The sequence below is a fragment of the Dromiciops gliroides genome, chromosome 6 (genome assembly GCF_019393635.1).
Source record: "Dromiciops gliroides isolate mDroGli1 chromosome 6, mDroGli1.pri, whole genome shotgun sequence".
NCBI lineage: Eukaryota > Metazoa > Chordata > Mammalia > Microbiotheria > Microbiotheriidae > Dromiciops > Dromiciops gliroides.
In genome coordinates, this window is record NC_057866.1 from 255,744,591 (window position 1) to 255,760,686 (window position 16,096).

Sequence of the window (16,096 nt, forward strand, 5' to 3'; positions counted from 1 at the left end):
CTAAGAAGATATTTCACACTGCCCTCTATTTTTTTATTCATTTGGATTTGCTTTATTATGTCTTGGTTTCTCACAAAGTCACTAGCTTCCATTTGTTCAATCCTAATTCTTAGGCAATTATTTTCATCAGAGAGCTTTTGTATCTCTTTTTCCATTTGGCTTTTCAAGCTGTTGACTTTTTTCTCATGTCTTTCCTGCATCACCCTCATTTCTCTTTCCATTTTTTCCTCTACCTCTCAAACTTTATCTTCAAAGTCCTTTTTGAGGGCCTCTATGGCCTGAGACCAATTTATATTTTTCTTGGAAGCTTTAGATATAGGGTCCCTGACATTGACATATTCCTTTGAGGGTGCACCTCAATCTTCCTTGTCACTAAAGAAACTTTCTATGGTCCTCACCTTTCTCTCTGTCTACTCATCTTGCCTTTCTTTAACTTGACTTTTAGCTTCTTAAAGTGGGGCACTATTTCCAGACTGCACTGTGCCAAGCTTCAGGAGGTCCCAGGTGGTATGATTTAAGGAGAATCAGGTTCTTCCCTTGCCCAGCCTGTTCCCTGGTCCATAGATGACACCAGACCAACTTGCTAATCAGCCAGCTTTGTGTGCTGTGGTTGTCAGCTCTAACAAGCCTGTGCCCCTCCCCAACCTGGGCCACTGCTACTGAAGCCTACCTCCTGGTTCTCGGCAGGGGTGAAAAACCCAAGTTCTGCCTCCGCACCAGCATAGACCCCTGTAATCTCCCTCTTGCCAGGGACTCAGCCCTCTCACCAGACTGTGAGCTTAGTTCCAGACACTGGTGCTGCAGCTGATTCAGAGGCTCTGGGGGTGTCTTTCTCTGGTGAGGCCTTCCTGGGACTGGATCTGTGTCAAGGTGACTGTGGGTTTGGGCTCCACTACTGTCTCAGCACAGCAGCTCCCTCCTTCCAACCTTCCAAGATGACCTTGGTTGGAAGGTGATTTCAGCACACTTTTCTGTGGGTTTTGCTGCTCCAGGAATTGTCCTAGGGTATTATTTGGATGTTTTTTGGAGTGATCATGTCATGAGTTCCCCCCCCCATATTATTTAGCACAATGACTTATATGTTGGCACTCAGAAACCCTCTCCTGGTTGAATGAATAGCAGGGAATGTGCATTTATTAAGTACTTACTGTTTGCCAGGTGCTGTGCTATGTACTTAACAAATATCATCTCATTAAATCCTAACAACTGCCCTACAAGGTAGGTGCTATTATTATCCCCAGTTTACAGTTGAGGAAACTGAGATAAACACAGAAGATGATTTGCTTAGGATCACACAGGCAGCAAGTGCCTGTGACAGGATTTCAACTCAGGTCTTCCTGACTCTAAGCCCAGTGATCTATCCATTGTACCACTGGTTAATTTCAGCCCCTACTATCTTCAGAGTACAACACCTCTAAAATCGGAATCAGTAACAGTTAAGGGTAGGTACTCATTTATTTTTCACCTTTGTGTCTCCAGTGCCTGGCATATAATAAGCACACAGTAAGTGTTGTTGAATGATGGAATGATTAGGGAGCTAAGGGGCTGCTCTATGTTTCTAATGAAGATCTGATCACACTTATAGCACTCCTACAGTCTCCAAAGTGAGAGCCTAACATCCCTAAGTTGGCCTTGCATGACCCCAAGGGATAACCTATTAAAGAGTGGAAAAATGGGGCATATCTCATCCTCCCCAAGATAGTCAATCATGGGGCTTGTCTCCAATACAACTTCATCACCACCATTCCTTTAACCTATTATCCCATAAACCTTCCCCCTCCCAGAGGTGGCATCCTTGGCTACATACTCTCATAAACTCTCTAATTCTAGAGATGTGGGCCCCTCGCAGTGGTTAAAACCTCAGTGTTCCAACTTCTCTTACCCACTCCATTTCCACCCCCCACCCACAAGAACTCAAGCAATTTAAAATAAGTTATACATACTTAGATATCCATACTAGCAGGGTGGTAAAGGCAAAATTCCATTCTCATCTCCAGTGTGTCATACCCTACATCCCAGGTCATCTCATACCTGTAGCAGGTAGGTTATGGCTCTTAGATGGGTAGGCTCTGTGCTTCAGAAAAGCTTCTTTTCATTGAGCCACATGGGATAAAAAGGCATAGATGAGTTGCGATCCACATTACAAATCTCATCCTATTATCTTTCCCCACAAACCAAGCCTTTTTCCAAACTTGCGCCCAGGGCACCATCCTTCCATTCCCGTTGGTTCTCAACCTCCATGTCACACTTTACTGAAACTGCTCTCTTCAAAGTTACCAATGATGGGATAGAAATAGCCAGGACCCTGAGTCCAAGATTCTTGGGAAAAGGATTGTCCCCCAAACAAACAGACCTGCTTCCTCCCCAGCCCCTAGAAGCATGAGGGGAGAAATCGGCATGGAGAAGGGACCCACCTTCATCATTACCAGTAACAAGGATCAACCAATTGCCACTAAGAGGCATATGGGCATAGGAGTTCTGGGAGTAGGTGCAGCCCTCAGAGCCCTAGGTCTGTTTCCAGCCAGACCCTCACAGCCATTATCTGGGAAAGCAACTCCAATGCAGAAGGGGCCAACCATCTTAACTGCTCCTCACAGAAAAGGCAAGCTAGCCTCGCTGAAGAAGCGAGCCACTCTGAGGAAGCAGCATGTGCCACACAAGTCAAACCACCACCATCTCCCTTCAGACCCCATCGGGGAAGACTGAGAGCACTAAATCCAAGAGCCCTGGGAATCAATATGCCTTGGGCCCAGAGCCCTAAGCCATCATCCTTAGGGACATGCACCCTAGCAACAGCTCCTACAGGAGCCATAGCCACAGGTACACAAGACCCAAAAAAGAACGTTCTTGTCACCAAAGTCATTGACATTGTCAAATAGTTCAACATCAAAAACTGATGTGATTTTATCAGTGGAAATAAAGAAGAGGCGCTAATGTCTGCAACCCTAAGGACCATGGGACCTTTCTATCTGACATAACTAAAACTTTCCATACGTGTTCTCTTCCCCATTGGAATGTGAGCTCTGGGAGAGCAGGGACTGTCTCACTTTTCTATTTGCACACAGTAGGTGCTCAATCAATGCCTCATTCATCCATTCATCTCAAAAGTGCCAAATTCAAAGGCCTTTTCTCAATCCTCATCCTTTTTGACCTCCATGAAGCATCTGACATCACTGAGAACCGTCTCTTCCTACATACTTGCTCTTCCTGGGCTTGCAAAAAACAATTTAAGAGTGTCATCAGTGCAGACTCTCTTTCAAATCTGTTTAAAATTCTTCCAAATGAAGTCTCAGTGGGTTTTCAACCCATGTGTTTAAAAAATATATGAAAACACAATACCTTCCAATTAGCTGGCAAGAACAACGGATTGACATCAGGTAAAATGGACACTTACAAGCTATATTTCAACAAAAACATTTTGTATATTTGTTGGATCTCCCATCTGAATCTTTAAGAAGCATCTTTTTCAGCTCTGAAAAGCCTTAAAACCCAATATCAAAATAAACCAAACTTAGGGGGCAGCTAGGTGGCGCAGTGGGTAGAGCACCGGCCCTGGATTCAGGAGGACCTGAGTTCAAATCCGGCCTCAGACACTTAACAATTACTAGCTGTGTGACCCTAGGCAAGTCACTTAACCCCAATTGCCTCACCAAAAAAAATAAATAAATAAATAAACCAAACTTAGAACCAGACCCTTGGATAACTCTATCACAAAGTGTTAGACCACGATTTTTAAGAATAATGAAGGGTATTCAATCATCTGTTTACTAAAGTATCATCGGTATTATTGAGTGATATTTTAGTAAGAGTAAAATGTTGCCTAGTAAAAGCAAAATATTATGTTAAATATATTATTTCATTTTTCTCCCATCTGTTTCGACGTCTATTTTTCTGCATGTTTCATAATATTCACAATTATTCATAGAGTAGTATCTGTATAGAACTTAGAAATAAGTAAATATACACATATTGGGGCACATGCTCAAAAACTTGTATTAACAGGAGTAAAAATAGTTCAGAGACCTCTGGCTTTAGGACAAGGAAGAGGGTAAATAACACAATCAATGACAGGACTTTGTCATTATTTGGATTCTCTATATTTCTCCTAGTTTTTTTCTTCCAGAAGTCTGAGTTTAAAGAAGAAAGGGGAAATCCACCAGTTTTATAGCAGCTGATTTACTTTTGGTTCTTTTTTTTTTTGTAGGGTAGTGAGGGTTAAATGACTTGCCTAGGGTCACACAGCTAGTATGTGTCAAGTGTCTGAAGCTGGATTTGAACTCAGGTCCTCCTGAATCCAGGGCCAGTGCTTTATCTACTGTGCCACCTAGCTGCCCCCATCATTATTGTTGTTGTCGTTGTTAAAATGAACACAGACTACCTAATCTTCTCTCAGAAGTATCAGAATGTTGTTGGCAGATGAGTGAGAAAGAACTGATCTCCTGACCTAGGACAGCACTGGACTCACTATGGACAATCGATGGATTCCCGAGACTTCCACAAGACTCTGACTTACCCACACAATAGCCCACAAGGTTCAGGTACTGTTCCTCTTTACAGCTGGTCCTGCAGGTTCCCCTCACTAGACGAGCATGGGGATGGCAACTGATGCAGTCAGAGTCCGTAGGGCCCTGGCACTGTCTGCACGAGGGATGGCACACTTGGAGAAAAGAAAATTCCAGGGTCAAGTTCAGGAAAAAGAAACGCCATTACTAGACAAGTCAAAAACACTCCTCAGAATACTTAACAGTGGTGATGGCAGTGTGTCCTCTGACCACTTAAAGACTGTTGAGGACCCTTGGACAAGCAAGAATCACCTTGGAAGACCTCACCATTCGCTGGACTATTTCTCATGCCCATGAAGCTATTCCCCTCCAGATGGAATATTCAAGCACCACCCCCAACAAGATGGAGATAAGCTGCCCAGCATTCAATCAATCAATCAATCAAAAAGCATTTATTAAGCAACTATATTGCACTTGATGTTGGTATTACAAAAACAATAAATGAAACAATTTCTTCTCCCAGGGGAGCTTACATTTTAACCACAGAGACAATAAAGACATTATAATTAAATATAAAATAAATAATCTATAGTAGTTATGAGGGAACTGAAGGGGGGCGGCACTACCAGTTATGAGGATCTGAAAAGATTTCACATATAATAGGACTCCTTTTGGGGGGGGGGACAACGGGGGTTAAGTGACTTGCCCAGTGTCACACAGCTAGTAAGCTAGTAAGTGTCAAGTGTCTGAGGCCGGATTTGAACTCGGGTACTCCTGAATCCAAGGCTGGTGCTTTATCCACTGCGCCCCCTAGCTGCCCCCTATAATAGGACTTCTTAAACTGAAGTCCTTAAACCACTTGTGGGCCCAACTGTAGACCTCATGAATATGGAAAATGTGGAAACACTGAATGAATGTGGGGAAAAAAATACACCCTTATTGTCACTACCCCCTAACTTAAATGTAGTATTTCCATCAGTTATTTAAAAACGTTATTCTGAGGAGGAATCCACAGGCTTCACCAGATCGACCAATGGGTCCCCTGACACAAAAATAGACTAAGAACCCCTAACGTAGAAGATGGTGGTTGAGCTGCAATTCAGCACTTTCTTGCTCATCCTGTGGATAAGGAAATTTGGCTAGATGTATCTAATGTCAACGCTGTTCTCAAGGTCATAGAGCAGGTGACCAATCTCACATACCACTGTCCCTTCACCACTACTACCGGCACCAGCACCACCACCCTCCCCACAAACCAAATCCTGTAATCTAACCATTCCTGCCTGAGAAAGAGCTGTCAAAAGAGCCAGGACCAAGGATAGACAACAAAGGCAGTCAGTGGCATAAAGGTAGGAACCACACAAGAGACATTCCTAAACATGACTGTTATAACACACATGTTTATTTATTTATTTGTTTATTTACTTGTTTGTTTGTTTATTTACTTGTTTATTTATTTGTTTGTTTATTTATTTTGCAGGGCAATGGGAGTTAAGTGACTTGCCCAGGGTCACACAGCTAGTACGTGTCAAGTGTCTGAGGCCGGATTTGAACTCAGGTCCTCCTGAATCCAGGGCCGGTGCTTTATCCACTGTGCCACCTAGCTGCCCCAACACACATGTTTTTAATGCAAGAAAATTCCACTCTCTGTGACAGGAGAAGAGCAGAAAGGGCAGCAAACTAGGTAATCACCAAGGCCTGACCCACTGTCCTCTTCCTGCCCAGCTTTGAGACTGTCCATTCCATCCACCACCAGCTGCAGCAGTAGAGAAACTGTAGAGAAACTAAAGCCTACACCCCCTTTCCCTTGCCCAGCAACAATACACCTCTGCCATCAATGTTTTTCCCCTATCACCAGCCGCGTAAGAACAAACCATCTCCAAACGCATTCTCTAATCTGCATTCTCCTCAACCCGAGTGCACCCAAGTCCCTTTCCACAGTGTCCTCTGGGAATACCATACCATACCATAACCACAGCATTCCATACTATACCACACGATAATGAACAAACTTCCTTCGATCCTGAGCCTTTTTCTCGCATACATTCCTTCCAACTACTAGGCCTTAATGAGACCAAGCTCTCAATTAAAGGAAGTGGACACTCTCAGTCTGGAGAAAAGAAGAGGAGACTTGGGAGAATGGCATCCCTGTTCAAGTATTGGAGAGGCTATGCTCGGAGGAGGGATTAGAATTTCTCTGTCTGGTCCCAGGAGGCAGAACCAGGTATCAGGGGTTGAAACTATGAAGATGTAAACTTAGGTTGCTATCAGGAGAAACTTTTTAACAATTCAAGCTTTCTAAAAGTGGACAAATGGGCTGCCTCAAAAGGTGATGGGCTGGAGCAGCTAGGGGGCACAGTAGATAGAGCATTGGCCCTGGATTCAGAACAACCTGAGTTCAAATCTGGCCTCAGACACTTAACACTTACTAGCTGTGTGACTCTGGGCAAGTCACTTAACCCCAATTGCCTCACCAAAAAAAAAAAAAAAAAAGAGGTGATGGGCTTCCCTCCTTGGAGGTCTTTAGGCAGAATATACAATTCTTTCCCTGCCCCTACTCCATCCTTTTTTCTTTCTTTCTTTCTTTTTTCTTTTCTTTTTTTTTTTTTTTTGGCCAGTCAATGAGGGTTAAGTGACTTGCCCAAGGTCACACAGCTAGTAAGTGTCAAGTATCTGAGGCTGGATTTGAACTCAGGTTGTCCTGAATCCAGGGCTGGTGCTTTATCCACTGTGCCACCTAGCTGCCCTACTCCATTCTTTTTACTGGTCTTGTTCCTTTTGAATAAGGTATAACCATCCAGAGGCATCACTTTCTTTAACCAAGTCTCAGTGATGCCTTTAAGCCCAAACTTCCCCCCTTGCAAGTCCTCTTGGGTCCTCTTGTTTGATGTTGAAACTTTGGGCATTTGGATATACATGGTCAAATAAGTTAACATAAGTAAAATACCGTGCAGACCTTAAAGTGCTGTTGTTTTTGTTTTTGTTATTACTAACTCCACTCTTGAATTTTATCTCCTGGTTATCTTCTTCATTCAATCTATTCTCTATAGTATCTAACTTTAGGGCATAGAAAGAAGCAGTCTACTCCCTCCTTCCTCCCAATCCTTTTTAGTTTCAAGTCCTATTCTTTAGATTTACAAGATCACTTACTTCCCAAGACCTACCCTATCTCTAGCTAGCCCTATATTGTGATCCAGAAAGCCACCTTCTCAGCCAGGATGGTCTTTATTAGAAGATGACTGAGAAGGCAGAGTGTGGTGGTCACGGCCTCTGGGACTACACCAAGAGAACTATGAGAAGAGATACTCAGAAGCAGGAAGGCACAAATTTCCACAAGATGATGGATCTAAGTCACATGTTCCATAAACAACACAGCCCTTTGTCATCTCAGACTAGGACTTATCTGGAACATATGTTGGAGACTCCCCCTGTGTGAACAGGGAGTGTCTGTGTATAAGAATGATACCACTACTCAATTTTCCCTCTTGGTCTCTATTCTGTCCTGATTCTGGGCTTTCTCAGTTGATCTTAGTTCCTACCTAGGAACATTTGTCGAGTATGTACTAGATGAGTTCTTCAGCTCTGTTTTTAATTTTACTTGCCCCAAATGGATCTTAAGGTAGAACTGAGTTGTTGCCCCCTTCCACTTCGGGAGCACAAATGCCTTACCCTGGCTTTGTCTGATGGAGACTATATGGAGCAAAAAATGTTGCATTTTTTCACATGACTCACATAAAGTAGTACAGTACGGGAGCAGAGTATTACTCCACCCACATCACACCACACCACACTACACTACACTACACGGGCTCCGGAATCTGAAATTCAATTATTTCATCAAAATGATATGAGGTAATTTATCTCTCCCTTCACATGACAGACACCAAGCTGACAAGACAGCTTGTATTTTTTTTTAAGAAGAGTCACCTTAGGATGTGAGTAATAAAGAAAGGAGGGCAGCAATGCCTAAAAAGAGAATACAGCTGCAGTGGTACCTCATGCTGCCAAAGCAGGCAGCAGGCGCTGAGCTCATGGGAGAAAATGGGAAGATCTCTTTGCCAAGGGCAAGGGAGGTCTAAGGGAGTCTGATACTGAGTGGAGTGGGGGGAAGGGAGAGAAGGAATGAGACCCGGGGTGGAATAGAACCTCTTTTCTGGAAGGTGGCTTGTGGAAAGCAAAAGCAGAGATTTCAGGGAAACTCAACGGCTTCTTTCTCCTTCAGGCAAAGAGCCAAGATGAGTTCAGCAAGGCAAGAAAAGCAAGTGGAATGCTGATCAAAAGGCTAGCAACAGCAACAGTCGTCACTCACTCTGCATTCCTGAGAATGGAACTTGGAAGCAGCTAATCTACCAGATTCCAATCTTCCCAGGATGAACCCTACAAGCGTTTCCTCCCCTTTCCCAGCACCCTCCCAGTGACCTGAGGAGACCGCTGATCCATGGTACCATCTGCCAGAATTCGTGTGGGTGGGTAGAAGATGTATAACACAAATGCTTGTGCTAGGAGCACTCTGACTTCGCTTTCAAACAAAATTTAATTACAACACAGGGAAACCAAACAGACTTTCGGGGGAAAATATGCAAAGACTGATAGCTCTGAACAGACATAAAAATTTAGAAAGCAGGGGGACTATATTTTTCCCCTGCTAAGCCTACATAAAGATGAAACAACCCACCTGGAGAATAAACATCTTTTTAAATGCTTTGGTTAAAAAATGTTTTTCAAGGAAAGTTCTGGAGGGAATTAATACTTAGCTTATTTTAAATAGGATAAAGTATCATTTCACAAACCATTGTGGTCCAGGATCACTTTGGGGCATGAAATATATTGGTGTAAGCCATAACTGCTGGTCCAGGGACCCTGGGAGTATGATGGCATTTAATGAGGAAAATGGGAGTTGGGGAAACATTGGAGCAAAAAAGAAGAAAGTATGGTTATTTCCCTGTGGAAACTTTGCTGTATGTAATATTTTCATATCTCATAATGGTGGGAAAATGTCATTAGCATCAATATTTTCTCATAGTATCCATATTCACATCATATGGAACAATAAAGTTCTGAGGAACACACCTCCCCTGCTTTGTGGCATTTACTGATTTCTGAGGATACTTTGAATTACATTGTGAATACTCATGATGAAAATTTAACAATCAGCTCTCATGAGCTGGCTCCAGCACATTCCTTACTCTAAACTATGTCTACTAATTCATTACTTGAAAACCCTCCAGTGAAGCAGATTACAGAATCTCCCAAGGCAGCTATCTTTTGGACAGCTCTTCTGGTTCAGAACTTTTATCTAACCTAAAACCTAGAGTTGCCTCTACAAATTCTACCTAGAATGTCTAGTTCTATACTCTGGAGATAGGAAGGGCAAATGTTAATCTCTCTTCTCTGTGAAAATTCTTCTAGAACTTGAAGACAAACTATCCTGTCACTCCCGAGTCTTCTCTTAATTGCAAGAAACATTGCCAGTTCCTTCAACCCAGTCCCCATGGGACATGAACTCAAAGCCCTTCACCATCTTAATCACCCACTTTTCGAAGGTCTCCTGAAATAAGCTTCTTTCCTGAAATGTGGTCCCAGGAACTGAAATCAATGGTTCTAATCTGGTCTAAACACAAAAAGATACAGCCAGATTGTCCCTCCTTAATTCCTGGCATTGTGACCCTTAATGCCTCCTGAGGTCACACTGTTGCTTTCCAGCCACCATTGCCTTATATTGAACTTGTGGTCCACTAAAACCACCAGGCCCTCTTCAAATTGACAACTGCCTAGCCATACCCACCTTTAACCGAAGAAGGCAGCTTCAAATTTACATTTATTGTATTTCACATTATTTGACATAGCCCAATGGTCCAGCCTGTCAAGATCTCTGGTGTATGTTTATCCCATAGTGCAAAGGGTTGGCTTTGCATCCTCTAAAGATGTGATGTGATTTACCTTTATCCTAGTCATCAATTATGACTGTAGAACCCGGCTTAGCTTCAATGACTCCCTAGTAAGAAAGTGTCCTTCAATCTGCCCTGCATAGGCTGTTCCTATTTCTGGTTCTCCCTGCCTCAGCAGCCACAAGATGTTCCCATTTTTTGTACTCAGGAAGTCATGACGCGTAAACATCTTACACTCCATTTGTGGTATTCTTCTTGTCTATTCTGACCAGGATATAAAAACCCTGGGATGCCGAGGCCCCTGGGGACAGTGTTATAAAGAGACTGTCTCCCCACCAGCCAGCTGTCCAATAAAGGACGCTGAGCAATCTGACCTCTTGCCAGAGAGTGGCTTTGATTTCACGGCAGAGTCAAAGACCAAAGGGCCACGCAGACTTCTGGGGCACCTCAATGCGGACCTCATCCTGGACAAACACCAAGGTCTTAATAACTCAATAGTTAAGTTCCACTTAATTATAACATCATCCAATTCACATCTTTCCCTCTTTTCCACACTCCTCAAGAGGAGGGACTAGGTTTTTTCCCTCTTTGTATCCCCAATACTTAGCAGAGTGCTTGACACATGGCACGTGATTCAAAAATGCATGTTAATGTTTGTATCAGATTTGTTTTTCCTGACTTCTTAATATGGGGGGGGAGGGGATAACATGACCCTGAAAATAAAATAAAACTGAATTTTTTAAGTATCTAAACTGAATTAAGTTGGGAGCCTTTACCAAATTCCTTCCTAAAAATGTAGATAGACTATATCACACATGTCTCAGCTCCACCTGTGTCTACCCTTGTCTACAATGTAATCATGTCACAAAAGGAAGTAAGGTTAGTCTGACATGACTTGTCATTGAGAAAGTCAGCCTCCCTCTTTCTGATCACCTCTGCTGCCTTTTTCTAGAGGCTTACTAGTCATTCCTTTACTATTATTGTCTGTTATATCATACTACCCCCAAATACCTTCTAGTTTATGTAAAATACCAGCCCCAAATACCTCCTGGTATATATAATATACCAGCCCTTAAGACCTTCTGCTATAATATTCTTTTTTTTTCTATTTTTTTTTCTGATAAGAGTATTTTTTTTTCTAGCTACATGTAAAGATAGTTCCTCTTCCAGGAATCCCTCAAGCTCAGGGGCCTGTCGTTTTAAAATCTCTATTCTCTTTCTTTTAAAAATTTGTACCTTTGACCTTCTCACATCCTGTGGCATGGCTGAGGTGGCTAGGTGGTACTGTGGATGGTGCATTGGGCATGGAATCAGCAAGTCCTGTGTCCAAATACAGCCCCAGACACTTACTAGCTACGTGACCCATATCCAGTCACTTAAGCTAAGTCTGCTTCAATTTTCCCATCTGTCAGATGGGGGTGATAATGGCACCCACCTCCCAGGGTGGCTGTGAGGATCAAATGAGATAACATTTGTAAAGGATTGAGTGCAGTGTCTGGCATACAGTTGGCATGTATGTCATTCTCCATAATCTTTTTTTGTGTGAGACAATTGGGGTTAAGTGACTTGCCCAGGGTCACACAGCTAGTAAGTGTCAAGTGTTGAGGCCAAATTTGAACTCAGGTCCTCCTGAATCCAGGGCTGGTGATTTATCCACTGCACCACCTAGCTGTCCCCGTAATCTTCTAAAACAAAGGTATCAAACATGCGGCTCACACACACTCCTGAGCATGGCCTGAACCAGATTAAAATGTAGTTCCTAGGTGATTTTAGTGATTGATGTATTAATTTTTTTTAAATGTTTAAGCATATGTGGTTTTCTAAGTCGATATGTAGCCCACGGGAATCCTTATGTACAGTTTAGAGGCCCCCGTTTTTATTTGAATTTAACACCCCATTTTAAGCAATCCCATTCTCACTACCCCAGAATGATGCCCACTTTTTATCTACCTCCTTACATTTCATGGATATTTTCTCTTCCCTTTTTGTTTTGTCCTTTCCAATTCAAAGATCATTCTCCCTAAAACACCACAAAACAAAAAGAGAAGCAAGATTAAGAGCGAGGGAAGTCTGTTTTCTCTCTGTCCGCTGCCATTGTTTTGTCCTTTCTCTGATCCTCCTCTTCTTCTTAATATAGGTTTTTTTAGACACTCTTTTTGTGATCCTGTCTTCCTTGAAGAGCTTGGCCCATCAGCATTTATAAGTGGGCACCATGACAAACCAAGGAGCTAACCATCCAATGGGGCTTGGGGACAGGGGAGGAGGGAGGACATTGAGCACAAACAACTGTGAAATCAGCAAAAGTATGATAAGGGCCAAAGTGACACTCAGGTAAAGAGTCCTGAGAAATTTAGGGAGAGATCACTTTCAGTAGGGGAAGGAAGAATTCATGGAGGATCTCTTCTTAAAGGGTTATTCTATGCTTTTCTATTCATCCTGTGATTTTCCATTTTATGTATATACCCAGTAAAAATCCAATTAGGCGGTTAAGTGCCCTGTTCCATATCAGTCATAAACCATGACGAAGGCTGAGGACTTTGCCCAGCTCTGCCTCACTTCAATCCAATTCACATGCAAGTCAAGGAATCACCCTCATGATGTCATCGGTCCCCTTTGAGAACAAAGGATGGACAACAATCAGATCTGTCTCTTTATCTAATACTTCCCTTTTCTTCCTCATTGGAGTGGCATAAATGATGTTCTTTGTGTCTTCAGAATTTCATTCTTGGAGTTTCCTATCCCTTCTTGGCCTAATTTCTTATATAGCATTTTAGATCATAGAAGTCTTCCTATACTGGAAATGAGCTCTCTCAAAATCTAGGAGCCATGGCAGACTACTCTCAGTTTTCTTCTCCTCTATCACAAATTCTAAAACAGGGTAGTCACTTCCCCACAAGGTCCCCATCATTTCTATTCCCGTAGTCAATGTCTCCAATTCAACAAAAATCAAACCCAGAAAATAAATGCCCCATGTTACATACTCTAGCTTTTGGCAGATGAAATTATCATTAAGACAACTTTTTCAAAACACTATTATCAGCTCTTCTTTTTTCACACCAGCAGATGTCTGGATCTCTGAAGCCCCATCCCAACCTCATCCCCATCTACCACTATTCTAGGCTTGAGATCTATTTCCCGTAATTCTCGTCTATTTCTTATAATTCTCATCTATTTCTTCTTTTTGTCCAGTCGGTCCGGAATATACTCTCATGAGAATACTGCTAACTAGTGTTTCTGCTCATTGGTCTTCATCCAAAGGCTCTCCAACAAGCTCTCCTCCGATGCTATCCTATTTCTCGTGAACAAATTATACCCTTCAAAAGCCATATTCCTGTCATGGGCTTTCTTTCAACAAGTCTCAGCGGCACCAAATGGGACATATTTGACTGCTTGCATTAAACTGTCTCGTTCATCTTGCTTGCTACCTATACTTTGTTGTTCTTTCATTATTTTATTATTATTTTTAATTGGCAAGTATTTGTTTTTGTTCTCCCTCCCACTCTACTTTGTGCATTTGTGTAGGGATGGCCAAAGCCACAGGTTTAATGATTTAAAATCAAATTTTAAAAACATTTGATCTTGTTCCTTGTGACCTTTAGGGTATCTTTATTGATATTTATAGGATCACAGCATCAGGGATTTAGAGTCAGAAGGAACCTTAGAATCCAATCCTCTTATTTGCAGGTAAGGAAACTGAGGCACGAAGGTTAAGTGACTTGCCCATGGTCACACAGCTAAAGTCCAAGTCAGAATTTGAATCCCAGTCTTCCTGATTCCAAGTCTCACATATTATTCACTTCATCATGTTACCTCTTTTTATTTCATTTTCCTACAATGTAGCTACTCCCTCTCTCTAGGGTATGGTTACACATTGGGAGTTTTATCCCTATCCCTTTCATCTCAGTTTAAAGTGTGTGGATTGTTTGTTTTAAGATTCTAGGTAATCATATTCATACCAGCCCTTGTTATGCACGTTCTTTCCAAGGTTGGGAGACTTTAATTCCTGTATTTTAAGTGACAGATCAGAAATCCAAATCTCATTCTCAAACTCCATCTTCTTAACCACATGTTCACCTTCCAAATTTGTCTTTCTCTTCTGAAGCCTTTGTTTTTGTTAGGCAGGAAAAATTAAAATACGACCTTGTATCCCTCAGACAGCAGTGTGTAGGTAAATGTTTAACAACCAGCTCTCTGGGGAAGAAAATGTGCATTTATACAAGAAATACTTTAAAAAATTTATATCTGAATTATTAACATTTTTTTCTATCACTTCCTTGGGTGTAGACAATCAATCAACAAAACAAGCTATTTTATCGTGATTGCTGATTTCTGAGGTCTAAATGCTCACACACTGAAAATTTAACAATTGCATCCTGAGAGCCAGTTGGAGCTGGCTCCCACACACCCTTGCCTTAAGGTCTTGAGTTTCTTGCCCAGGATTTCACAACTTTTAGCAATGCTTTCTAGGTTCCTTCTGGCAATAACATTCAGGCCCCCATGAATCACCAGAAATAGGTATTAGTCACCTTGTTTGACAAGTCTTGGTAGGTTCTATGGGTAACAGAAGAAATAACTTACCTTACTTACCCTCGGTAGCAATTAAGAATCACTGCTACAAGCCTCTTCTGCCTCTGACTCTTACTGGATGATCTCTTGCTTCAGGGTACCTATCCATGTACCTCATTCCTAAAAGAGCTAGGAGCTAACTCCTCTCACAGAATACAGCTGCAATCTCTTCAGAAAGAGCCTCCTTTTCGTTTCTTCACTACAAACATTCAGTGTTCTTTCTTCTTCCCTTTGTTCTCAGAGTGACCTTCTTCTATCCTCTGACATAACCCACCCCTAGCCTGACATACAGTAGGATTCGCCTTGGCCCATTCAAATCCTTTTTCTTCTTATTTTCAACCTCCTGACACACAGTAGGATTCTTCTTGACTTCTTCAGGTTCCATCTCTTCTTATTTTTCATATGGAATTTTTTCCCTATTGTTAATCATGTTATGGGAATATTACCTCTCCGTGACTCAAACAAGAGGTCGAGTCAGGTGGGAGAGGGAGAAAAGAAACCCAGAAGGGAGGTTCTCACCTCCAGGTTTTGTGTGCCAAGAGGAAAGAGGAAATTTCCCATACCCTTCAACGTTGGGCGCCAGTTATGTTATAGGGAAATAGGATAGGGCATTTAGCATAGGGATAGGGGTTGGGGTCCTTAGTTATTCCTCTTTAAAGAATTACACCCTCTTGCACACAAATCCAATAGAATAAGATAGTAGTTTATTTAGGGGCTGGGGAAGGGAAACCAAGAGAGAAACCCTTGGAGTTCTTCTCATGGGGAGAAAGGCATGGCACAGAGCATGGCTCTGAGATACCAATCTCCTCGAGCAGGAGACAGGCAGGTACTTTTATAGAGGACTGGTGGGGGTGGTCATCTGACTGTAGAAAGCTCCCTTATTGAGGGAGGACCATCCCCCACTGGTGGTGGCTGGGGGAGTTGGGTGAGGGGTGGCTGCGGATCTCTCAAGCCCTCTCTCTCTTCCTCTCACCACAAAGGCAGCAGCCACACCTAATCTTATCTCCCCAGGAGTGGGGGAGACTGGAATGAAGGGTGGTGGTCCCAGAACTAGTTCAGTCCCGATCTGGTGCCACTTGTCTCTTTAGGTGTATCTGTCCTTTGGTTTAGTTTCTCAAGAAGAAACTTCTTTGATGTACC

The 16,096-nt window shown here is 42.5% G+C and overlaps 1 protein-coding gene across 1 annotated transcript in view; it reads right to left on the minus strand.

Moving 5' to 3' along the window:
* The window catches only part of FRAS1 (Fraser extracellular matrix complex subunit 1), a 515,723-nt gene that overhangs the window by 231,421 nt on the left and 268,206 nt on the right, over positions 1-16,096 (minus strand). Inside the window, 1 exon segment of the mRNA XM_043971175.1 lies at positions 4,514-4,657. Coding sequence (XP_043827110.1) covers positions 4,514-4,657 — 144 coding nt within the window.